We start from the raw sequence: 26,988 nt of genomic DNA on the forward strand, positions 1-26,988 counted from the left end.
GGATTGAGAAAGGGATTTTCCAATAATCCATATTTTATTTAAATAAGTGCCCAAATAATTATTTTAGAGAGAATAGAAATTCTCCAAAGTTATTAAAGTGAATAAATAAACTCTGGAGAGTAGTGAAGCCCGAGGTAGGATTAAGAGAATCCTATAAGACGAAGCTAAGAGATAGGATGCATGCATTCTTTTCTCAGAAAAATAGTTCGAGTGCTAATTAGCGTGCTACGCTATTTATTCTTTCCAAAGGAAATTATTCAAGGGGCAAGTAAAGCCAACCGAGGATTTGTTAATTGGAGATAAGCATACAAGGTGAGCTTTCTTTTAATATCCAGCACTATAGTGTGGATATAAAGCAAATGTTTTGAAGTTATGAAATATCTTTTCTCAAAAATGAAGATGTGATCATCTCTTTTAAAGTTGTTGTCACGCCATAAAATATTTGTTTTTTTGAGACCTGTCTGTGAGGGCTATATGCCGAGAGTTTAGCGATGCCAAAATTTTAGTAACGAATTCGGTTCCCAATAGGACCGCAAATCCTATTCGAAATGACGTGCACGAGCGCTGTGAGCCATCCTAGAGAGAGGTTGGCCAGCGAGGGTGTTTGTTGAAGGTGGCCACCTTCAACGGCACATTAGATACTCAGACAGGGAGAGAATATCAAGAACTTAGACTGATCAGTCGGACTTTTAAGATCACAAAAGAATTTAGTATGCTCGGGCCTTTTTAAGAAAAACCTCGTGTGATACTGTTGATGGGTGACAACTTATATATGTATGTTTTGTTTTCGGCACGTGTCCACTGAGTACTCCTGTACTCAGCCCTGCATGTATTTATAAATGTGCAGGTTGAACGTCAAGAGGAAGGAATATTGATCGGAGTCGATGCTATTGAATAATCAAGTGGATCTCTCTACGATTCGTGTCTTCATACACGAAGTCGTTTAGTAAGGACCTATTCCGCTGTACTTTTGTCAAGTGAGAATTTTCAAAGTCTCACCTTCGAACTCTGATTTAGTTGATACGATGAATTATTCTATTTTGAGATCTTGTAATCTAATACTTGCATTCTAATTTGCGGTATCAATTGATTGGCCTTTCGGCAAGTCCCTTGAGTTCTTTTCTCGTTTCGTTAAATCCGCTTATTAGTCACAGATTTCCCGCTTTTGCTATCATTAGCAAAGTGCGGTCGTGACATAACGAGATCTCACTTGCATATGTTCCGATGTCAAAATTTGATTTTTTTTTTAATTTAAATTTTTTTCGTACAGGAACAAATGTCAACATAGTATATAAAATATGTCAATATAATACATGTAGAATGCCAATATAAGCAATGAGTTAACATTCTCAAAGCATTGTGTTGACATTCTCAAAGCATTGTGTTGATATTTTCGAAACACTATATTGACATTTTCATCCAAAACCATAATTTGGTAGTTTTTTCCTTTTCGATTTAATTAATAAAAATGAAAATTACACGTGGCAAATTTTAGACCACAAGATTTCTAAAATTCTATGGTCTTAAATTAGTTGTAATTAGCAATTAAATGATGAGTTAGCAATTTGTCACTCCCCATTTCTTATAATTCAAAATACTTTTGATAAATGAGTATAATGAATAAAAATTTGTAACTTAATATTGCTGTTGTAATTGGGCTCATTTAAAAAAAGAATTGGGCTTTCCGTAAGATTTTCCTCCGCCATTACATGCCTCAAATTTCCTCTGCATCCATCTCCCAAATTCCCCGCGACTTCTCGATTTCAACGAGATTCATCGCCAATTGCTCGGATTTCGATAGAAGCTGTCGTTTGCCAGATTCGGAGAAGAAAATGAGAATTGGCGGTGCACAATTTCTCGTTCTAGTATTTGTGGCGGCGATTCTCCACCGCGTCGCCGCCGCGTCGTCGTTGTGTGAGCTCAATGTCGAGAAAAACAACATGGTCTACTACTACAGCCTGGACGCGCCGGTTCGTGATTTTCCGCACGGCATATTGAGTGAAGATGGGTAATTTTCCTGATGCTGTTGCCTATCCTGAATTCATTCTTCTTTTGATTGATTTGTAGCTGTTGCTGTGGCGACCTCGTTGTTAATTTGAAACATAATCTGAAAATATCGCTGCCAGAAGCTTCATGCACATATGCTGTTAATAATGGGAATGCATGTTGTTTAGCTGAATTAGGGAATTTGGAGAACGTTTGAGTTTAAAATTTTGAGATGTAATTTTATAGGTGAAAATTAGGAAATTTGAAGTGGTGTGTGATGTAATGCTCATGGTTGCTTGTATATTAATTTATGTACTCTTCAACATGACATAAGCACTAATGTGCGTGTTTGTGTGCTCATGGACTTTGTACAATATTCCACCTAGTGTACATAGAGAAGCTCCTATTGAATAAGAATCTTCTTTGCATTGCACAGCGAAAATATACAAGTTTTGATGTTTTCCTCTCTTTTTTTCTTTATTTTTTGGGGGTGATTTAGGTATTATAAGGTGGCTGCAAATGGGACCGTCGTTTGGTTTCAGGTTGGCTCCATCAGGTTACTATTTTAGATTTCTTTTCCATTCAGTAAAGCTACCACATATAAGTTGTATAGTCAGTTTTATTGGGTTGCCGTTGACTCAGTGTTATCAATCTCGTATGGCGGCTTATGGCGGTTCGCCTAAAACCGCCACAGGGATATGGCATATTAGTATGGCGGATATGGCGGATATGGCGGTCAATAATTAAATAAATAAAATAATACTTATTATTTATACATAATTCAAAAATTGGAAAATAACAAAAATATAACATCTAAAACTCTTAAAACAATTAATAAAGCATAAAATACAGCTCTAACATCCATGTTTCTTGCATAATGCCCCATTCCTAAATGCAGTACACACGCAATGTTGTCAAATGGCGGATATGGCGGTGCTATGGCAGTGCCATGTTGCTATGGCATTTCCACCACAGAACGCCATGCCATAGCGCCATGGCGCTGCCATATCCGCTATTTGATAACATTGTGTTGACTGCTTGTGATACTTAGCTGTATATTGTTCTGGGTGCTGAGTTAATTGAGATACTTTTAGTCGATTAAATTACTACATTTTTATGTATATAATTTTCACTGTTGACTTGGAGCAGCTATGTGACACAATGATATTCAACCATGATCCTCCTATGTGCGTTGGGTGTAAGGTAATGACTTCTTTTAAGCGGCACCGTTTCGCATGAATTTTAATTTCAAATATTGGTTTATGGTAACAATTTCAGGAAGTGGTTAATTTAATTTTATGTATTGGTCCCAATTGCATGATTTATATTGCTGAAGGTAATTTGTTAAACAGAATATGGTTTCCGGGAAGCAAATTTTTGCTGCAAGTTATATGAGTTGGGATAACAGGATAGCTACAGTGCTTTTGGGGATTTAAAGATGGGATTGGCTATAGAACTAATAATTGCATTTGCACCTTGTCATTTGCCAACTTTGAAATTTTTATTCAAAATTCCAGTTGATATGAATTTGGGAACACCGAACACTGGACCATTAACATGACTGATCAATTAGGTTGGGTGCCTTATTATCTAAAAATGGAAGTAAGAAAGCTATAAGTTTGAGTGAACTTTTGATATGTGAATTCTTTTACTTCTGTAGGACTGTGGTGGTCAATCACACTGTGGTATGGGTTGCAGTGCACTTGTTTCTAGCAAGATAGAAGGTTAGTACTTACTACTACATTTATGTTATCCAACAGAACTATGATCGAAAGTCATATAGATGATTGTCGAGTTGTTAAAAGTGATAGATTAAAACTGAGCAGTGAATTTACGTAGGATCTTTCTTTTTGTTAAATGAAAAGGGTTCTAGGGAGTGTGCATTGATGGAGGAATTTTTTTTATCTCTGGCGTATATTTAGTCTGGTCCATCAGGTGTTCTTCTAGGATTAGGCATTGGCTTAGATTATAGGTATATGAATTCGTCGAATAATTATGGATCTGACTTATACTTTTGACCTTTACCAACTCATTGTTCTAATAATTACATTAGATTTCTCTTGGAGGACGATGTTGTGATTCATTCATTTTTTTGAGGTAATTTAAATGTTTATTTGAAACCTTAAGGGGAAATATTATTCGTTCCCTCTTCTTTAGTGCATTCCATTTGCTTTTATTGCCTTCAATGTTTGAAATTATGTTGCTTAATACAACTAATATGTGGCATAGACACCACCATATAAGGAAGTGCTAAGTTAATTTATTCCAGAAAATCAAATATACTGCAGGTTATCCTGTTTGTACAAGTCTTGGTCATCCTTCAAGCACACTCATTGATGTCCTTGGTAAGTTGTTCTCGTTAATTTTTAAAACAGAAAGTCTGAAACACAAGTCACATTGATTCGACAATTCTTGCCTTTTGTGTTAGAATCCACAACTGGCTATCACCTTTATGTATTTCATGTTTATGGTTCTTAGTACAAAATTTGGTCTTATGGTTCCACTTTATGGCAGATAAGAAGAGTCCTGAAAAAGGTATAATTGTTAAGATGACAAACAGTGGCCCGAAGCGCAACTGTTCACTCTCTGTATCAGTTATATGTAATTCAAAAGGAGTTCAAGTATGATGTAGTTCTTATAGTGATTCATCTTGTTCCATCATGCTACTATCAGGTTTAGTATTTTTTTTGACTAATTGGCCATATTGCTGTTTTTCAGGGTCCTCAGATGTTGGAGATTGTTGGTGTATGTGATTATGTAAGTCCTTGATATCTTGTCAAGTCTCAGTCTTTCCTAACCACCTTCTTTTTATGTTTCTGTAAATAAACATATTTCTGTAAAGTTTAGTTTTTATCAGATTAGTGTGCCTACTTTCAGCTTTTAGTTCTAAAAAAAACCCCTTGACTATGTGAAAAGTTTGATTTAAGTTCTGCTAGACATAATTCGGGCATGGAATGATGAGTCACATTGTTGATTCTTAAGTAAATTGTAGCTTAATGTGGGTTTTATTGATTAATCATCTTTTGTGAATAACAGTTCAAGTCAGCTTTCAGAACATCAATAACAGTTTAATTTCTCTATGCATTATACATTTAATAAAATATGCTAATTCCTCTTGTGTTTGAAATTCTCCTATTTTGATGTTAAGGATATCTTATGCAAAATTCCCTATCTTTCACTTCTGAAACAATTGACTTTTACATCTAGAAACTTTAGCATTATTTCTTCATATAGAGAAGGTCCGATGGTGTTTTGTTTTTTCTATGATCTTTTCCTCATACAGTTGGTAGGATGAATACAATGGAGCATTGTGTGTCTTCATAGTATCATCTCGCAACCATAGATATTGCATTAGCAATGCTATGAATATTACAGATGACTCTTTTTTTAGTGGTCTGTAGTTTGGCTCTAAAATAGAATGGATTCTGTTATATAACTTTATTAATTTAAACTGCCAGAACACAGAGCTAAAGCATCCACTAGGTTGTCCCAGGACTATATCCTCTAATGGAAATGGAATGGGCTGGTTTGGTACGTTCATCATCATGTAAGTTCATTTGAAGCGTGTGAGAACCATTATTTTTGCACCCTTTGTTTGCAAAAAGATCATTTCTTCCTTTTTTTTGTAGAATCTTGTGCCTCTTTGGATCTTACTTATTGGCTGGTGCGGTGTACCGGTATTTCTTCCTGCATGTTCGTGGAATAGATGTATGCAGACCCTCTATCCTTTTCTTATGCATTTATAATTTTAATATTTTTTTATTATTGATCATAATAGGTGTTGTATATTTTTGGGTTATCATGTTTTGTGTGTCCAACTTTCATAAAAAAAATATCCTAGACCTGCGCTTTCTCCTCAAAAACCCCCTCAACTTTTGATTTATGTCCTGCTTGACATAATCTGGCTACAAAACGATGAGTTAGCTCACTTTGCCTAGCTCTTAGGTGAGTGAGTTATAGTTTGATTGCAGCGAATTTTGTTTTTCAATATGTTCTGTGTCCCCCTACTTTACGATTTTCAAAAAATATTCCCAACAAATGAGACATAAATTGACTTTTTCTCCAAAATATAGTATTTTAAATAAAAAAATAAAAGTTGGGGACATAAAACATGATTAACCTAAAATCCACCTAAAACCTAAAGAGTTGACTCATAATTCCATTGCGGGGCCACTAGAAAATGCCTCTAGGCTTAAAATACATTTTAAAACCGTGCTTCAATTGTTCCATGATCATGGTTTTGTACGATGTTAGAGAAGAATCATGATCTCCTTATGAAGATATCTGTATGTGAATATTTAGTATGCCGCTAAGTATTTATACTTAAGACAAGGCTTTGGTGCTGGCCTCTTTCAACCTGCAATGTATTTTTCATGAATTAGAAGAAACAGAATCTGGTCATGGAGCCGTACCTTTTTTTCTTCAGTTGCATCACTGTGATTTGATACATCTGTTGATTTCGATATTCAGGTAATTCCCAACCTGGAGTTGTGGGCTAGCTTGCCACATAGAATACAGGTACATCCAATTTGACAATCATGCTTTATCCCTTCCGTCGTTGATAGACTTTCTGCCTACTTAACTTTCGTATATCTTCTAACTCCCCACCGTATTGTCTGCAGAATTTGTATCACTCTTTGATTCGGAGATTCACAGGACCTTCACAAGTACACAGGAGCTCGTATTCTCCAGTCGATTTCTGAGCTGAATCATTCCTTGTCACTGCTGCGAAGCTTAACTTTTGAGAGCACAAGAGCTCTACGGCTGAGGGTTATTTACGCCCGCCTATACTTCTGCGAGAGATCTACAAATTGCTTGTGCAAAAGATGATTTAATTCTTGCTCAAGTTGGTCACATTTTTTACAGATGATGTGTAGCATCTTGAGTATTGTCTATTGTTGGTAGTCTCTTTTGAAAATAGATGGTCTTAGTTTAATAATGAAATCTTAGTTTATCAACTTTTGCTTTCATCTACATGTTTTGTTAGTTTATAAGGATGCTACAACTTATTTTCAACTTCTACTTTTTTTAATGGCATTTATTATTTGTAGGAGAGTAACTCGGTAAAATATCTCACGTTGAAATTGGGATATTGTTGCACCTACTCAAATGATTCTTTTATTGATAACTGTACAATGATTTCCAATTTCAATTGATAAAGAAACTCACGAAATTTGGGACAAAATCACAACTACTGAAGTTGAAGTTTCACCAAGAAGCATAGGTACTCCCCACCAAATTCTTACCAAAACCATTCATATGGAGTAACACTTTATATAAGTTCATCTATCTTGTTTTTCCAAACACATACTTAATCAATTACATGACCCATGAGTGAAGAAAATGATTTATCGTCTTTCCACTATAACACTTGTATTTGAAGCCAAGCAAAGTTGGAAGCTTTCCATTCATGTGATTCCATCATTGCTATTAATCATTTGATTTTTAATTCATATATCTAAAAGAAATGACAAAAAGTACTCCCCCGTCCCCAAAGAATATACACTTTGGAGACGGCACGAGTTTTAATGTAAAATTGATAAAGTAAAAGAGATGTAGAGAGAAAAAATAAGTAAAGTATTGTTAGTGGAAAATGAGTCTCACCTCATTAGAGAGAATAGACTTTCCAAAATTAGAAAGTGTATGTTTTTATGGGATGGACTAAAAAAGAATGAATGCATATTTTTGTGGGACGGAGGGAGTATAAGAGAATGATCATATAAATATTGGTTTCTCTTTTATTTGTAAGAGTAAGTTTAATTAATTTTGAATTCCAGGATTTTTAACTCATACTCCTACTATATCTGAAAGAAATGACCCAAAAAGTAAATGAGAATGATTATATAAATATTGGTTTCTCTTTAATTGTAAGAGTAAGTTTAATTAATTATGAATTCCTGTATCAATATTACATACTCTTAATATACTCCCTCTATCCCATAATAGGAGTCACAATTGGTGTGAGCACGAGTTTTAAGAAACCAATATTCACATGATGTTTTTTATTTATGAAATTTTATCTGATATGACAATTAAAAACTATCCTCAATGAGTTAAACAATATTGTTTTAGTCGATTCATTAAGAAAATCAAATCAATTGATTGAAAAATATGAACAATATTACACATACGTAAACCATAACTTTTCACTTTGAAATAATTAAAAAATTAAATCTAAATTTAAATATTTTTTAACTGCTTTTAAAAATTACAGAAGATATTAAAGATATTAAAATTTGATTGAGCTTCATAATTTTTCTGCCAATTTGCCATAATATTAAAGTCATAAATATCAATAAAATTTCCAATACTCAATTTCTAACTTATCTCAATAACGTCACCAAAAATCCAAACTCAAGATTAATTTCAAAACCAAAATCACTGTCACAAACTGTAAAGCATAGCCATCGAAACGCACCCTCCACCTTCCATTAACACCATAATTGTACATTGTTACAAAACTAAACTAAAATGAATTAAATTAAATATTACTAATATTCCTTCCTTTCCAATTCACATATGCCAAATTTATTATAACCAAAACAATCCCTCATACCAATGAAACAACTGGAATAAAACCTTCCTCCAAACTAATCCACACTTGTATTCATTCAAACAACAAAATTATCACAAAAAATGAAGGCACCGCCGCCTTCCTCCGCAGGGCGCGGCTGCCGCCGTACCTCTTCGCCCTTCTCGCGTTCATTTTGTTCGTAACAATCCTCTACGGCGAGGACTTCCGCTGCTTCTTCGGCGGCCAATTCTACGACTACCGCCCTGAGCGAGCAAGTGAGTTTTCGTGTTTTGAGTCGAGTCGAGTCGAGTCGAGTTGAATGTGCGTAACTGTTTTAAGGGGTGGGTTGAAGTTCGGGTGGATTGAAGTCCGATGTGTCACACCTGCCCACACATTTGGGGTGTGTTAAATTTCTGGGCACGTTTGGGGTGCGTTAAATTTCTTAAATTTTGTTTCACATGTGATAGAAGAAGGGGTCCATGAGACTTATATAGTGGATTAAACTCTATGTGGACACATATTGTTACATTTAATTTATGTTTCAATTGCCAACACCCTCCCTCAAACCCTCCAAGGATTAAACTCTTTGTGGACACATATTGTTACATTCATTTTATGTTTCAATTGCCAACACCCTCCCTCAACCCCTCCAAGGTTCTAAACTACTCTTTGTGGACACATATTGTTACATTCATTTTATGTTTCAATTGCCAACACCCTCCCTCAAACCCTTCAAGGTGAACCTTAGAGGGGTTGGACTTGTTTTATAATCGGTTGGACAACTGACCCAATTTTTTCCGATCGGTTAGACCACTGACCCAAATTTGGACTTGTTTTTATAATCGGTTGGACAACTGGCCCAATTTTTTTCGATCGGTTGGACCACTGACCCAAATTTTAAGCCTAGATATACTGATGGGTCAGTCTTTTTTTCGGTTTCAACCCAGATATTTTGACCCACAATCGGCAACCCGCTCTGATACCATGATAGAAATCCATGGGTTCCATCCTAAAACCAATTGGTAATAGGAGGAGGGGCCCATGAGACTTATATAGTGGATTAAGCTCTTTGTGTACACCGATGTGGGATATTATTACATTCATTTTATGTTTCAATTGCCAACACCTCCGTCCCCCAAATATTGTCCCACTTTGACCCGACACGGGTTTTAAGAAATGTAATGAAAAGTGAGTTGAAAAGGTTAGTGAAATGTGAGTATTACTTTTATATATTAGTTTTATAATAAAATGTAAGTAGAAATGAGTTAGTGAAATATGAGATCCACTATAAAAAATGATAAAAAGTAAAAAACGTCATTTAACGCATACAATAAACATATTTTTTCTGAATCTCCCGCCAAAAAACGTCTCAACTATGGAAGAACAGTAGAAGTAATTTTCTTGACAACCAACATTATGCAATTAACTTTGGCTCAAAATTAACACCTCATGCATGAAACACACAGTTTCAACGCGACATTAATGCTAGAAACTCTGCGAGATAAAAGAATGATGTTTGTGGGCGACTCTCTAAACCGGGGCCAGTTCGTGTCGATGGTGTGCCCCTCATCCACATGATCATACCCAATGACCGAAATAGATTCTTCTCTTTCGGGGTTGATTTTATTTGGAAGGATTGATAGGGAACAAGGGAATTTTAATTCTGTGTAGGACCTCGAATGAAGGTGCACGAAGGAGAGGGGCCTGATTCATCGATTTTAGATGCACGGAATGAATACTCATGTGATGATGCCAAAAATTTTGCCTGCTCGAGTTCTTCTTTAGATTCATATGGTGGTGCTGAGGCATCTGTCCGTTCCTTTTGTGATTTGCAAATGAGGCTTTCCAAAATTTCAGCTACTAGATGAGGCAAAACCTCGGAATATATGTTGCAAGAAGAAATTAAGGATGCATATGCTTCTACTTGTACAGTAGTCTCAAAGATTCAGCCAACACCTCCGCCACTGCCTATTTTCTTGCCGATTATCGAAAGTGATTTCAAGGTTTGGCTTCAAGGAAATGTTCATGATAGGTTGGATATTTTGATGTTAAGGAAGATGATGAACTCTTCTTTGATAAAAGAGGACACCGATGATTTCTATGTGGATTTGCGTATCTGTAATGTTGTAGTTATGAATTACCGTTTAGCATTGCTCGACGCAGATGCACAATTGATCCCTCCTTGGATGGACTCGTGTTGTTTGAGCATTCGTGGTCGCGTTGACAAGATCCCCATTTTAGCGTTGAATTATCACGAGCCCGCCTTGGTGATTTTTTATGGAGATAATGAAGGAAGACACTCAGCTGTTCGACGTGCGTTTGATCCCGGAGGTGATAGATCTCGTCAAGCTTATGTTATCAGCGACTCTCTTCTTTGCTTCTTCGTGTTCCCACCTTGAGGACAAGGTGAATTTTAACCGCGGGGGAGTTGATACGGTTATTATTATTATTATTATTTAGTTAGTTAATTATGGATTTGCATATCTTTTCCATATCTTTTGTCTTGCTCCTTAAGTTAGGGTATTTAGCATTATAAATAGGTGTCACTGTTATTCCTTTCAAAAAACGAATGAATGAATATATGAATTTACTTTTCTTTCTGTTTTATTTTACACACTTTGTTTAAGCCTGAGTTGTCGACGGGATTCCGCCTCACGGGACTTCTCTTTTATCTCTTTTATCGTCCCCGACATCTTGATAAGGGAATTACCCTTATCAGCTACTCAATTGGGAGGTGATGCGAAGGGCAATTGCTACAACGAGACAGTGAGGATAGATGTGAGAAGGGTAAATACTTGGGATTAGACAACGATAAGAGTGTGATGAAGGTGATAGGGGAAGAGTTCGTGAAGTTGAGAAATCCGATAACGTTTCTCAACATCACGCAGTTGTCGAGCTACAGAAAGGACGCACACATATCCGTTTATAAGAGGAAATGGAGCCGTCTGACGCCCGAGCAGGTCGCGGACCCGACGACCTATGCCGATTGAGAAGGGTAAATACTTGGAATGAACTTCTTTTTGCTAAGCTTTTATATCCTTGATATATTTCTATTTCTCTTTGAGTTCGTGAATAGAGAATAAAGTATGAAAAGAACTTAATGATTGAATTTTTTGCATATTACTTCTTTTTCTCTCTACTTTAATTTTCTAGCTTAACTAACAAAATTCCATTTTTATAAATTTTGTGGGTAGGATTTTAATTTGTGGACATATATTCCAAAATGACAATTTTTTGTGGATGGGAGTATTATACTTTATAATTTGGAGATTTAATTACTTTGATAGTATGATATTTTTCCATTCATATTCTTCATATTTTTTAAAACAATATTAATCTCAGATGAACTACTTAATGATTGTATAGAGGAAATAAGTACTTCACCCGTCCATCAGTGTTCATTTTGTTATTTTTGTCCATCTACCAATAAGTCTCATTCATTTTTGGTAATTGATCTCACGTTCCACTAACTTTATTCCACCCACATTTCGTTATAAAAGTAAGCAGGATTCACCTTCCACTAACCTTTTCTTACCCACTTTCTATTATATTTCTTAAAGTATGTGTCCGGTTGAATGTGGCCTTATAATAGTGGACAAAAGGAACATTAAATTTGGTTATAATTTTCAGTTTGGATAATTGGCTTTCTTGAAACTAGAAAAGTTAACAATCCCAATTTCATTTAGTGATTTTTTTTCTAAATTTGGATTCGGATATTTTTGTACTAGTATTTTTAATTGGTTCCCTAGTGGCCCCCATTCGGATATTTTTGTAGTATTTCATTTAGTGTCTTTTTTCTAAATTTGGATCGGATATTTCTGTAGTATTTTTAATTGGTTCACATTTACATTTTTCAAAATTCAAAATTTCAGAATTGTGCAAAAATCCAATCAATCTGGATAGTCATCGCTATGTATGTGATAAATAATTAAATGGAAAATTATATAAAAAAAATTCTTGATGATTGATCAATCTGGATCGTCCTCTCTATATATGTATGTGATAATTAATATTTTATCCATGATTCTTGCGTCCTCCAATATTAATAGATGATTACTTCTTTTGGCACTCAATTTTAATACTTGATTGGTATATTAAGAGAGAAGAAAGAAGAAGAAAAATTAATTGAAATTATGTAGTAAATGGTGGGACCTATAAATGATAAAAAAAAAATAATAAGGAGAATATTGTTGTCATAAATGGGTATAGACTAATTCTTTGAGGCGGACGGAAAAGGAAATACGGTATTTCTACGGGACGGAGGGAGTATATATATTGCATTCGTCCCTTAAATATATAAACTATTTTCTTTTTAGTTTGTCTCTTAAAATTATGAACTATCTAATTTAGAAAACTTTTTTATCTCTAATGAGTGAACCCATTTCCACTAACAATACTCCAATTATGCATTAAAACACGTGCTTCTTCAAAAAGTCATATTTTTAAGGGACGGATGAAGTATAATATATGTATAAATATATTCAGTATTCACGGTATAAGTACATTTTTACGGTATATATTATTATCCGTGTATGGGAGTGATCAATTGTTAACTCATCATTTAATTGCTAACTACAACTAATTTAAGACCACATGATTATAGAAATATTGTGGTCTATAATTTGTCATGTGTAATTTCGTTTTCATTTTTTAATATCAAAAAGATAATAGCAACTATCAAATTTAGGATTTAGAAACACAATGTATGAAATACATCAACACAAAGACATGACAATGTCAATACAATTTCATATTGACATTGTATAAGTATTGTATCGACATATTATGTGTGATGTGCATTGATATAGAGCTGTTAACGAAATTTATGAAAATTTTCAAAAAAAAATTCAAATTTTGAAATCAGAACATATGCAAGTGATATCTCGTTAGAATCCTTATGAAATTATCTTTAATTTGATATATGTTGTGCGAAAAAATAATTTAAATCGAGAAAGTTATATTCATTTTAAAGTTATGGGATATTTTTCAAAAGTTAGTTACAACTAATTTGTTATAAATTGACCTTAATACCCTTATTGACGTTTTTTATTGATCGTATTGACATTCTGGGCTGATGATCTAAGCCCTTGATTTGAATATCTAATAGCTATTATTTAATTATAGTTAACAATTAAGTATTGAGTTAGCAATATAATACTCTCCTATCGGTATATATACAGCTTACCTTAAATTACAGTATATTTCGTCATTTCTGTAAGCCATGGTATACCATGGTATATATATGAATTATGAAATTTCATACTACCAAAATACTTCTCTAAGAGCATCTTCAAGAAGGGAAGATATATAGAAAAGGTATATCATATATTTACCTTCTTAAAAAGTGAAATATACCCTTCTAAAAAGTAACATATTCTAAAGGAAAAAGGTATATAGAAAGGTAAATTAATTCTTTTAAATAAAATAATCATACAAAATGCATTAAAAAGCATAAAGTGTAATACCTTCTCAAATACCTTTCCCCTTGGAGAATGATTTTTCATGAAAAGAAGGTAAATATGGTAGTTATAAGATTTTACCTCTTCATTGATGGAGAGGTAAATATACTCTTCAAAATGAGAAAATGTATAATACCTTCTCAAATACCTCTCCCCTTGGATAATGATTTTTCATAAAAAAAAAGATAAATATGGTAGTTATATTAGTTTATCTATCCATTTACCTATCTCCTTGGAGATGCTCTAAGTATCATGCCTTATAGTAAATCACAGTATACCAAAAATTCCGTATACTTTAGTACAATAAGTTCAATATTTTGATATTTTTCCACGTCCATCAACATACAATATATAATTAATCGAAAAAAATGAATTCATCGAACAAATGTAAATATAGGTTGGGTTAGTTTCCATAATGATCGATACAAAAGTCAGAAATATCATTAAATCTTCCAAAACTCGATTTATTTTAAGTTTAAAAAAAATAAATCTCAAATCTGAAATAGACTAGGTCAGCGAACAAAGTTGCAGATTTTGGCAGTTTTGTTATTGGATTACCAACAGCTAATAAGAGTTCGTTTTGCATAATGATTGATATTAAAGTCGAAAATATATAATTAAAATCTCAAGAATTCGCTTTCTTTTTAAAAATCCACGATAGGGTAGGTAGTTGATTGACCTTGGATAAAATAATCGACGCACAACATTATAATCAAAATGAACCCTGCACGTACTATCAAAGTGAATAATGCATATTGAGAAATGAAATAAAAATATCCTCACAAACATGCATAGAGAGATAAGGTTATACTAAAATGACAACCCAAACTAAAATAACAATCTACTCCCAATAAAGACCTTAAGATTTAGGAGCAGATTCAACCTTAACTTGTCTATGTATCACAGATTGTTTGATTATCTCTGATTTCATATTGCAGATTGCTTGGAAGCATATGCCGAGTTGTTTGCCTAGGTTGTCATTTTAACTATTGTGTCACCATAGTGCTCTGATTTCGTATCTCAGGTTGCTTTGAACTATATGCCAAGTTGTTTGTCTATGTATTGCAGATTGATTGCTTACCTAGGTTGTCATTTTAACTATGATGTCACCATAGTATATCCCGATAGAGATAAGTTCAATCATTATATGATGAACTAGTACTCTATTTAATTGATTTTAATATAAAACATTATGCATTTTCAATGACTGTCAGCTGAAATTTTAATTAATCAAATTGTTATATCTAAAATTTAAAATTGGTTTGCTAGTTCATGGAGGGCTGATTTAACCCAATTGGTTTGCTTGTTCATGGAGGACCAAAATCATTATTAACTTTTTTATGGGCTACTCATGAACTTTTATTAATATATTTATCATGATTGTATCTTAATGCAAAATTTAAACTAAACTAAATTAAACTAATTAGAACTTATTCATAAGGAAAGTTCAATATTTTAAGCTCTTCTATCCATAATTCATCCTCCAAAATGAGTGGATGGTTTCAACTTTCAAGGATATTGAGTTTAAGGAATTTGTATATGAGATCATTGTCATTTAAAACACTACTTTTCATTGGATTCTATTCGATAACTTACATTAGTATTATTTAAACTGGAATATAAATTTATAATTTCAATTTTTCATAATTGTCTGGTAATGAGATAATCGTGCGTTAGGATAGATGTTGACCTTAGATAAAATTATTGCAGCACATGAACCATAAAAGATTAGATATTCATTTGAAAATTAAATTAAACCTACCACATTCTGTCTAAAATATTGCAACCATAATTGTGTGTTGATTCAAAACTAAACTAGAAATTCCTCTCAACTATTGCATACTTGTATTTATTGACTCCTCACGCCTAATTAATCAACACAAAATTATTACATAACCACAAAAAATGGATGTGCCGCTGTCGTCCTCCGCCGCCCTCCGCCGCAAGGGGTACCGGCCGCTGTACTCCTTCACCCTAGTGGCCCTCATTCTGTTCATCACGATCCTATACGGCGAGCACTTCCTCATCATCTTCAGGGGGCAATCCGAGGTCCACCGCCCTCACCAGAGCTCGTCACCGTCACCAGTGAAAAGTGAGTTGTCGTGTTTTGAGTCGAGTTGAGTTGAATGTAACATAATGATAGAAACACATAGTTCTATCATAAAACCAATTGTTGGTAGGAGACAGGGACAGAACTAGAAACTTATACCTTTATAACGGGAGGGGCAAAAATATATATGTCTTAAATTAAAAAGGTTTAATAGGGGCAATTAGTGAGAAATTAAAACAAATAAATTTTATGATAAATAAATTATACATATGTGAGGAAATTGGAGGCTGGGCATTTGCCACTTTTATAGACATATATGAGATTTATATAGTGATTTCAGTTTTCTCTTTACACTAATGTAAGATAGTTATATTTTTATTTTAAGTTTCAATTGCCAACGCATAAAAAGTGTGAATTTGTGTTAAAGGGAAGGATGGAGAAAAGTTGGCTTTCGCGGTGGGAGAGGCGGAGAGGGGCTGCGACGTCTTCAGTGGGCGGTGGGTGTGGGACGAACGCGGCCCGCTCTATGAGGAGGCTGAATGTCCGTTCCTTACCTCGCCGGAGACGTGTCAGGAACACGGCCGCGCCGACACGGATTACCAGCATTGGCGATGGCAGCCTCATGCTTGCTCTCTTCCAAGGTTTCTCTCTGTGTTCAGAGTTCTTTAGATACGATTATTGTATATATGTATTTTCTTATTGGACGAATGCAACACCTTTATTTGACTTATATTAGGTGTAAAATTCAATTTCACGTTCAAAAATAAAATTGCAATTTTTCATGATAACTTGGCTCAAAAATAACATCTGATGGGTGAAACGCGCCAGTTTCAATGCGTCGTTAATGCTAGAAACTCTTCGAGACAAGAGAATGATGTTTGTGGGCGACTCTATAAATATGGGCCAGTTCTATTCGATGGTTTGCCTTGTCCAGAAGTTCATACCCTCGTACGATGCTCGATCCATGACTTGGAACGGTTCACTCGCTGTTTTCGAGGCCAAGGTAAACGATTCAGACCACATGTTCATTCTTATTGCTTTATGTGAAATGTATTATCCCCATTAATTGTCTCATATTTGACCTGATTTTACTAAGAATAGTGAAAAGAATAAGTTAGTGGAATGCGAGTTACTTTTATAAATTAGTTTTAGAATAATTGCGGGTGAGAAAATTACTGGAATATTAGGTTCATTTACCAAATATAGTAAAAATAAAATGAGATAATTAATGGAGACATGGCAAAAATAGCATAGCAAAACAGGACAATTAGTGAGCACCGGATAGTGTTTATTTATTTAAGAGGTAAAGTCAACTAGTCTTCCACCACATATATTGATTTAAAAAAATGTCTTATGTACCCGCAGTCCAAATAGAAAAATGAGACATTTAAAATAGCTCGATATATTTACAGGATTACAACGCGACAATAGAATTCTATTGGGCGCCATTTCTCCTGGAGTCGAACTCCGACAATCCAGTCATACACAGAATAAAACCAAACGACAGAGTGGTGAGGAAAGACTCCATCAACAAGCACGGCGACCACTGGAAAGGCGCCGACATAATGGTGTTCAGCACCTATCTTTGGTGGATATCAGGTCTCAAGTTCAAGATACAGTAAGCATTGCCAAGCTAAAATAAAATTTCATATAATTAACATCGTCGGATTTTTAATATTATGTAACCGTGGAAAATTCCAATATACAAAAATAAATTTCTGCGTGCGCCTCAGAGAGGGAGCCTTTGACGACGAAGACATAGGCATAGCAGAAGTGCCGACAGAGGAGGCTTATCGGATGGCGATGAAGGGCATGCTGTGGTGGGTTAACGAAAACATGGATCCGAACAAGACGAGAGTCTTCTTCACCACCATGTCTCCCACGCACGGAAAGTCAGTGATGATCATAAATTGTCACACATTTTTAATAACAATGTCTAAATGCAAATTATTGAATAATAGTATCTTACAGTGCCTTTGAATGGGGAGCTCACGAGTACGGAAACTGCTACAATCAGACAGAAATGATAGATGATGCAAACTACTGGGGATCGGATTGTAACAAGAATGTGATGAATGTGATAGACGAAGAGTTGAGGAAGTCGGGATATCCGATAACGTTGCTCAACATCACGCAGATGTCGAGCTACAGAAAGGATGCCCACTGATGAATCCGCGAATTTCTGATGTTTGTAAATGCTGGTAGAGAATGAAAATGCGGATCACGACACAGAGATTTTACGTGGTTCGATTTACGGAAGTAAATCTACGTCCACGGGAAGAAGGGAGGGCAAGATTGTATTGCTTGATCTGGGATTACAGCTTACAACACAGACTAGCTATATGGTATTTTATCTCTAGAGAGCTTAACCTTTTTCTATCTGATCTAAGTTCTATTTATACATTGAACTAAGATCGTGGCTTGCATCACCACTAATGATGGTTGTGGATGTCGTGGAGGTCATGCATGTAGCGTAGGTCATGGCCTACGATCGTGGCCTGAGTTGACACCACGTGGTAGTGGGTGTGTTGGAAGTTGTGGAAATCCTGTATGGGTCCACTAACTCCTTGTTCGGTCGAATACTGAGACCGAACTGCTTTGGTTGCCGATCTGAGAGTAGAGCTTGATGCCGACCTGAGAGCAGAGCTTGATTGGTTGGCTTTTACCGAGCTGTAGGCTGAGGCCGAACTCTTACTGAGACCGAACTGCTTTGGTTGCCGATCTGAGAGTAGAGCTTGATGCCGACCTGAGAGCGTGATGGTTGGTTGGCTTTTACCGAGCTGTAGGCTGAGGCCGAACTCTTTGGTAATGCCGAACTCATACTCTTCCTTGGGCTTTGGGCTGATGGGCCGTCACTGCTGTTGGGCTTGTTTAGTCCGTACCCCATCACTACCCCCCCCGAAAGACGAAGTGAATCACTTCGGCGAAGCGAGTCACTTCGGCATTCTGGATAAAGGTACGGGGGAGGCTGACGTCAGGGGACGTGCCTTGCACGTGACTGCATTAAATGCGACAGTAAAATCCGGCCGTTGAATCCCGAAAAGGTGGGATTCGAAACGGTGCGACGATTTTGAAATCTTCGCCGAATCTGATAAATACCTCCTTTCTTCATCATTGAAGCACTTTTGCGACTGCTTCTTCTGCACTCTATCTCCTTTGCGTAAAAATTTCCTTCCGCTTTCAAGAATTTCTTCAGAATTTCTTCAGATTTTGCAAAGAGTAAGAACCATGTCTTCTTCTTCTTCTTCCGAGTTAGGTAGTGGTAGGAAAGGGGGCAAGGGGTCTTCTAGCCGGAAAGAGTCCGGAGAGAAGACTGTAGAATACTTTCACAGCGTCTTGAGTAAGGACACCGTGATATCTCTACACGAAAAATATCTTCTTCCCGGGGGGAAGGCGGTGGTTCCCGACGATGATCATAGGGCTAACGACCCGCCGGAGGGTTATGCCACCGTTTACGAAGCCTGCTTAGAATGCGGGCTTCGTTTCCCTCTTCCCCCACCTTTTGTAGAGCTTCTTGATTTTTTTCAACTCCCTTTAGGTCAGGTGACTCCGAATTCTTGGAGGCACTTGTCGGCTTTTGCTGCCGAACTCCGTAGGCTAGATAAGGATCTGTCTCTGCGGGCAATCCTTAATTTTTTCCAATTTAAAAGGAAGGGATCTTGGTTTTACTTGATCCCCTTACAGCCTTTTAGGGCATTCTGCAAAACCTAGTGGCCGAAATGGCAAAACCGCTTCTTTTTTTATAATAGGACGGCGGCTCCGGGCTTTCCCTGGAGAGGGCCGAAGTCCGTGATTCCTCATCCTCGGTTAGAACCGTTGGCCGAGCTCGAGGGCGAGCTCAATAAGATTCCTATGATTAGGAAACAATACTCGGAAACTGAGCTCGTCAAGGGCGACCTCGTGTTCAATATCTCGTCTTCGGACGAAGAAACTGAGGGTGAGGATTTCTTTTTTATGCTTTACTGCTTTAGCAGCGAAAACTAACCTTGTTTCCTTGCTTTTTGGCAGTGTACATGCTGAATAAGGCTAGCCGCAAATCTTCGGAGTCCAAGGAGCCGGAGAGGCCGAAAACCACCAGCTCGGCGTCTGATGCCGAGAGGACTCCGAAAAGGCAAAAAACCTCTTCGGATCCGAAGAAGCCGGAGTCGACTTCGGCAAAGGGGAAGGGGAAGGCCCAGAAGCCCCCGAGAGCGCCAGAGAAAGACGTGGTCTTGGCGCCTCCTTCGGAACATATCTGTGAGCCGTTTTTATGGCCCACGGACTTCGCCGAGGTGAATTCTCTTCTTGATTTTCTGGCCTTGCTTTTTTTCCTGTATTTTTTGTGGCCCCTTTGTTGACTTTTTTCTTTATCCATTTTCAGAGGAACGATATGCTCTCCAAGCTCGTCGCCGTCGAACTCTCCAAAGCGTCCAACGACTATGCTGAGATGCAGAGGAAATTGGCGGCTGCTTGTCACCGGGCCGAGCAGGCTGAGGCAAACTTTGAGAAAGCCAGAGCTGCTAGGATTTCGGCCCAGGATGAAGCTCAGTTTGCCAAAAACCAGCTCGTCATCCAGCGAGAGCAGACGAAACGGAGGGATGCTGCCGCCGTGGTTGCCCAAGGAGAGGGTCTCCGTGCTTTCGTGGAGAAACTCTTTCTGAGCCACCAATTCTCGGCCTTTGTCGGTGATCTGGTAAGGCTAATTACCGATAAGGGCGAGCAGGGGGCCGACGTCGTGCTGCCTCTGTACAGCCGAGAGATAGCAGCTCGGCTTCAGAATCTGCCGCTCCTTGAGGAGCTCGCTTCATCCTCGGTCCTGCTTTCTGCAGACCGAGTCCGGAGTTGTCGAGCTGATCGGGACGAGAACCTGGAGGCTATCTTTGCCTCCGTGGGACCCGTTTCACCCGCTTCGACTTACAACGGAGAGGGTGAGGCCGAGCCGCTGGAGCAGGAGGTCGGCGATAAGCAGGCCGATCAGGAGGCGCAGCAGATCGGCTACGGTGGCGCCGAGCAGGCTGGGGAGAGCAAGGAGGCAGAGGCTGAAGCTGAAGCAGATAAGGAGAAGGAAGCTGAACCCCACCGAGAAGGCGGAGACGAAGTTAGCGAAGTATGATTTCGTCTCCCTTCTCTTAGTTTAGTTTCTTCCTTTATGTAAAATGGCCTTGAAGCCCTCCTTGTATAGAAAATTTTTTTTTCTTATGAATGAAAAAATTCTTCTCTGCTCTTGTGTCTTCGTATAGCCTTTCGTACTCTCTTACCCCTGTTGTGGTTTACTACCTGCTCGGTAAGCTGAAATGCCGAACTGACGTAGCTGCTTTGTATTCTTAACTCTCAAGGAGCTGGAGGTACTTCACTGGAAGCGGCTGTACTCTTCGGCTTTAGACGAAGCTGAGAAAAGAGCTATAGCTGACCAGATGAAGAATGACGAACTCTTGGCTCGTTCAATGAAGCTGGAGACTGATAATAGGGACTTAGAGTCCGAAAAGAAGGATCTGGAGGCCGAGCTGAATACCGCCGTGGCTGAGAGGACTGCGTATGAGGATTTCATCAGCAGGCGCGGGGGAATGACCATCTCAGAAGTTCAGGAACGAGTTGACGAACTGTGGGAGGAATATCATGTACTCCGGAGGAACAATGCGCTGGAGAGCTCGGCTTGCCAACAAGTTGTGAAATCATTGCGGCGCTGGGCTTCTCGGTACGACATCGTTCTTTCCCGGCGTCCTCCAATCGAGAGATTCCTTAGGCATTTCTCGCCAACAGATGTTCATACTCCAGTTCAAACCCTTGATTCACTTGCTCAAAACCGTACTCCAAGTCAGCAACGAACTCTGGAACAGCCGGAAACGTCAAGACGAGAACAGGCTGAAGTTCGTAGAGGAGCTGTGATTATGAGTGAGCAAGATCAACAAATGCTTCGTGAAGAGACTCTTCGCCGCCGAGGTGCTAGGGCTTCCCGGGCTCAGAGAAGAGGTGGCAGGTCGATTAGAGCATCTCGTCGACCTGCTTATTCTGCAGCTGCTTGGAACGCCCGAACTCAGCTTCACGAGGATTTTGTGAACAGATGGCTCAACTTTAGCAACCCTGGACAGTAGAATAGTCCTTTGTAATAGCGTAACGCCATCTTGTAGGGTAGCGGAGTTGTGTGCCGAACAGGATTTGAAAAATGAAATTTTGTTTTCGCTTCTAACACTGTATTTACAGCTTAGCGAAAAAATTTCATCGTACTTGTCCTCGGTCTTATGAAGTAAACTTCTTTGACCGGACTTGGTCCTTGGTCTTATGAAGTAAACTTCTTTGACCGGACATGGTCCTTGGTCTGATGAAATAAACATCTTTGACCGGACTCGTCTTTGGTCTGATGAAATAAACATCTTTGACCGGACTCGTCTTTGGTCTGATGAAATAAACATCTTTGACCGGACTCGTCTTTGGTCTGATGAAATAAACATCTTTGACCGGACTCGTCTTTGGTCTGATGAAATAAACATCTTTGACCGGACTCGTCTTTGGTCTGATGAAATAAACATCTTTGACCGGACTTGGTCTGTGTTCTAATTTGGCGATTTTTGCCGCCGGGATCGAACTTTCCCTTGTCCTAATTCGGCGAGTTTTATCGCGTGGATCGGACTTTCCCAGTTAACCGAAGTGGTCTTATGCAGTAAACCTCTTTGACTAGACATGGTCGTCCCCGGTCTTATGAGGTAAACTTCTTTGACCGAACTTGGTCGTCCTAATTCGGCGAGGTTTATCGCGTGGATCGGACTTTCCCTTATTGCAGTTCGTTTCAGACGAAGTGCTTATTTCTTAAGCCGAATTGTGGTCTTGTATCTTCCTGAGAAGCTTGGACTCACAATCGTTGGCTTATTGCAGTCCGTTTCAGACGAAGTGCTTGTTAAGCTGAATTGTGGTCTTGTATCCTCCTTGGAAGCTTGGACTCACAATCGTTGGCTTATTGCAGTTCGTTTCAGACGAACTGCTTGTTTAAGCTGAATTGTGGTCTTGTATCCTCTTTAGAAGCTTTGACTCACAATCGTTGGCTTGTATATGTTCTAAGAAGGGGATCAGCCTTCGAAGAACAAGATACCTCAGTAACATTTGTAAGAGACGACACGCACATAGACAGACAAAACGCACAGACAAAACGCACAGAGACAAACAAAGACCAAGCAAACCAAAGAAAGCACATTGACCGAACAACTGACTGACCGGACTGTCTCTTACAAATGGAACTTTTTGAGGTTGGAAACGTACCATGTTCGGGGTACTTGTGCTCCTGACACGTGGGTCAATTTGTAAGACCCTTTGCCGAGGACTTCTGACGCCCGATATGGATCTTCCCATGTGGGTTCGAGTTCGCCCAGCTTTTTTGCTCGGCTTACTTCGTTGTTTCTCAAGACGAGATCTCCCACTTGAAATTGCAGCTTTTTCACCCTTTGGTTATAATACCGGGCTACTTGCTCCTTGTACTTGGCTGCTTTTATGCAGGCCAATTCTCTTCTTTCTTCGGCAAGATCTAGTTCGGCTCTCAGTCCGTCACCATTCATTTCTGAGGAGAAATTGAGTTCGGGGACTGGGTATGCCGATCTAAACCGGAATCACGGCTTCAGTGCCGTACACCATGGAGTTCGGCTCCGGTGTGACTTCGGTCATTTCGCCTGCCTCTGACTCCTCCTGCTTTGATTGCTATGCTTGATGGTGCCGATCTGATTGCTCGGCACTTTTAAGCGCAATCTGCAGTCTTGCTCTTTTTTGATCACCTCGGATGACCGCTATCCCTCCTTTAGTGGGGAAGGTGTTCGGCGAGGAAGCCTCTGATCGCTATGATCGGGCTTCTTTTCGTCTCCTCTAGATGAGCTGTCTAAAGACCGTTTTCGACGGTCTGCCTCATCGGCTCGGGAGAACTGGTCCGCAATGTCCCACATCTCTTGAGCTGTTTGCGGACTGCATTCCACGAGCTTTCTGTAGAGAGCTCCGGGCAGGATTCCATGTTGGAATGCCGAAATGATAAGTAGATCATTGAGATTATCTACTTGTAGGCATTCCTTATGGAATCTCGTCAGGAAGTCGCTGATCTTTTCGTCGCGACCTTGACGTATAGAAAGCAGCTGAGCCGAAGTATTCCGGGCTTCCGCTTTCTGAAAGAACCTCCTGTGGAAAGCATCCATCAGATCTCGGTAGGATCTAATGCTGCCTTGAGGAAGGCTGTCGAACCACCTTCTGGCGTTCCCGATGAGCAGCTCGGGGAACAGCTTGCACATATGGACCTCATTGAGACCCTGGTTCGCCATATTATACTGATAGCGTCCCAGGAAGTCATGAGGATCCACCAACCCGTCATAAGTCATCGACGGAGTTCGGTAGTTCTGTGGAAGGGGAGTTCGGGTGATATCGTCCGAGAACGGAGTCTTCAATGCTCCGTACATGGCGAACCCGACATCTCTTCGGTATGGAGGAGATCGAGGTCTCCTGTGATTCCGGTACCGAGGAGGAACAGGAACATGTCGGGGTTGAGGATTCTTCTTCCTGGAAGACACGGTACTACTGCGGTAGTGACTTTCATGTCTGGACGAGGAAGGAGAATCTACCGTTTTCGTCTTCGGCTGTTGGCTCTTTTGCAGGAAGGCTAAGAACTCATCCTGCTTCTCAGCCAAGAACAGCTTGACAGCCTCATTCAAATCAGGCTGCTGGGAAGACTCGGTGTGTGGACCTTTTGAGCGGCTTGTTCCTTCATCGTGAAAACTGGAAGTAGATGTCTCCCGAGGCTGTTTTCCGGACCTGCGGGCTGGACTAGCTTCCTCATGGTTTTCACGAACGGTATTACGGGTAGTGTGTGATCTGGTATGCATTTTTTTTTTTGGGGTGGAAAAAGGGTCAAAAATTCGCTTTATCACAAATTTGGTTCTCTGGTTCCCACAGACGGCGCCAGTGATGAGTCCGCGAATTTCTGATGTTTGTAAATGCTGGTAGAGAATGAAAATGCGGATCACGACACAGAGATTTTACGTGGTTCGATTTACGGAAGTAAATCTACGTCCACGGGAAGAAGGGAGGGCAAGATTGTATTGCTTGATCTGGGATTACAGCTTACAACACAGACTAGCTATATGGTATTTTATCTCTAGAGAGCTTAACCTTTTTCTATCTGATCTAAGTTCTATTTATACATTGAACTAAGATCGTGGCTTGCATCACCACTAATGATGGTTGTGGATGTCGTGGAGGTCATGCATGTAGCGTAGGTCATGGCCTACGATCGTGGCCTGAGTTGACACCACGTGGTAGTGGGTGTGTTGGAAGTTGTGGAAATCCTGTATGGGTCCACTAACTCCTTGTTCGGTCGAATACTGAGACCGAACTGCTTTGGTTGCCGATCTGAGAGTAGAGCTTGATGCCGACCTGAGAGCAGAGCTTGATTGGTTGGCTTTTACCGAGCTGTAGGCTGAGGCCGAACTCTTACTGAGACCGAACTGCTTTGGTTGCCGATCTGAGAGTAGAGCTTGATGCCGACCTGAGAGCGTGATGGTTGGTTGGCTTTTACCGAGCTGTAGGCTGAGGCCGAACTCTTTGGTAATGCCGAACTCATACTCTTCCTTGGGCTTTGGGCTGATGGGCCGTCACTGCTGTTGGGCTTGTTTAGTCCGTACCCCATCACCCACACTTCTATTTATAAACAGCAGTGGAACCCTCTGACGCCGGCGCAGCTCGCCTACCCGGTGAGCTACGCCGATTGTGCTCATTGGTGTTTGCCTGGACTTCAAGATACTTGGAATGAGCTTCTCTTTGCTAAGTTTTTTTATCCTTGATTGATTCTTCAAAGTGAGTGAGTGGTTTCAAGGGTTTTGTGTTATTGTAAGTGAAGGAAATTTGTATGTTAGATATGAATATACTTCACTTGTCCCATTAAAAATGAAACGTTTTTATTTTTGGATTGTCCGTTAAAAATGAAATATTTCCTAAAATAGAAAGAACACACTCTGTACTTTATTGAGACTTTATTGAGACGGAGGGAGTATATTGATCTGATTTAAAACAAGAAATCTACAGTTTTTTAGATTTGATTATTCAGCAAATATACAAACAAATGTTCCATGTGTTAGTGTAAAGATAAAACTAGAAACTCAATTCTACTTATCATAAATTAATTTTAGGATGAATTTATAGATTATTATACTTGGAGATGGGAAAGATATTGTTATTAAATGAATTAAAATAAATATTTTACATTAGTATAATAAGAGATCTAAAACTACGTGCTACTCCCTCCGTCCCTAATAATTCGTCACCATTTGGCCGGGTACGGTTTTTAAGAAATGTAATAGAAAGTGGGTTAAAAAAGTTAGTGGAATGCGGGTCTTACTTTTATATATTAATTTTATAATAAAATGTGAGTGATAATGAGTTAGTGGAATATGAGGTCCACTACGAAAAATGATAAAAGTGAAAAGTGACAAATTTTTAGGGACGGTCGAAAAAGGAAATAAGTGATAAATTTTCAGGGACGGAGGGAGTATATAAGTGTACTTATATAGACAATTCTACTTATCATTAATTGATTTTAAATTGAAATGTCATTCACTTCTAACATGATATTAGAACATGACATTGTGGATAGAAGCTTTAACTAATTCAATTGTATATCTAGACATAACCAAACACTACAAAAAAAAACACTATTTCCCGACCAACACTCGCCAAGCACCTTACTTGTGCTCGGAAACTACCGAGCACTTTTATCTTTGCTCGGAAAAATATCGAGCACTTTTACCTTTGCTCGCAAAACTACCGAGCATATTTACTTGTGCTCGGCAAACCAGCGATTACTTTTACTTGTGCTCGACAACCCAGCGAGCACTTATAACTGTGCTCGGAAATTACCAACCACTTCTACTTGTGCTCGGCAACATTGCAAGCACCTTTAGTTGTGCTCACAAAATATGTAACAATGATTAAAATGCCAATATGATTTCAAAAACTACAAGTAAAGAAGAAGAATGGAGATA

At 38.6% G+C, this 26,988-nt stretch overlaps 2 protein-coding genes across 2 annotated transcripts; both read left to right on the forward strand.

The window, feature by feature from the left end:
- Positions 1–1,517: 1,517 nt before the first annotated feature.
- Positions 1,518–6,944, forward strand: LOC121774740. Its single transcript, XM_042171617.1, has 11 exons — positions 1,518–2,008; positions 2,486–2,528; positions 3,136–3,189; positions 3,647–3,710; positions 4,275–4,331; positions 4,501–4,607; positions 4,705–4,743; positions 5,445–5,533; positions 5,616–5,694; positions 6,457–6,504; positions 6,609–6,944. The coding sequence occupies exons 1-11, from the start codon at positions 1,710–1,712 to the stop codon at positions 6,687–6,689; spliced, it is 960 nt and encodes a 319-aa protein (XP_042027551.1). The 5' UTR covers positions 1,518–1,709; the 3' UTR covers positions 6,690–6,944.
- A 6,593-nt stretch (positions 6,945–13,537) lies between these two features.
- LOC121774738 (protein trichome birefringence-like 33) lies at positions 13,538–25,791 on the forward strand. The gene is made up of 7 exons (XM_042171615.1): positions 13,538–16,051; positions 16,437–16,650; positions 16,838–17,012; positions 17,422–17,627; positions 17,743–17,901; positions 17,981–18,175; positions 25,647–25,791. The coding sequence occupies exons 1-7, from the start codon at positions 15,865–15,867 to the stop codon at positions 25,789–25,791; spliced, it is 1,281 nt and encodes a 426-aa protein (XP_042027549.1). The 5' UTR covers positions 13,538–15,864.
- Positions 25,792–26,988: the final 1,197 nt, after the last annotated feature.

Source organism: Salvia splendens, chromosome 17 (assembly GCF_004379255.2).
Source record: "Salvia splendens isolate huo1 chromosome 17, SspV2, whole genome shotgun sequence".
In the NCBI taxonomy this organism is placed as follows: domain Eukaryota; kingdom Viridiplantae; phylum Streptophyta; class Magnoliopsida; order Lamiales; family Lamiaceae; genus Salvia; species Salvia splendens.

What these genes read in the sequence shown, in the direction of transcription:
- LOC121774738 (XM_042171615.1), top strand. Translation starts at nt 15,865, where the DNA reads ATGGATGTGCCGCTGTCGTCCTCCGCCGCCCTCCGCCGCAAGGGGTAC. An exon ending in GTCACCGTCACCAGTGAAAA is followed by an intron (nt 16,052 to 16,436) that starts GTGAGTTGTCGT and finishes TTTGTGTTAAAG; the next exon opens with GGAAGGATGGAGAAAAGTTG. An exon ending in TCGCTGTTTTCGAGGCCAAG is followed by an intron (nt 17,013 to 17,421) that starts GTAAACGATTCA and finishes ATATATTTACAG; the next exon opens with GATTACAACGCGACAATAGA.
- LOC121774740 (XM_042171617.1), top strand. Translation starts at nt 1,710, where the DNA reads ATGCCTCAAATTTCCTCTGCATCCATCTCCCAAATTCCCCGCGACTTC. An exon ending in GTAATTCAAAAGGAGTTCAA is followed by an intron (nt 4,608 to 4,704) that starts GTATGATGTAGT and finishes GCTGTTTTTCAG; the next exon opens with GGTCCTCAGATGTTGGAGAT. An exon ending in GCTTGCCACATAGAATACAG is followed by an intron (nt 6,505 to 6,608) that starts GTACATCCAATT and finishes TATTGTCTGCAG; the next exon opens with AATTTGTATCACTCTTTGAT.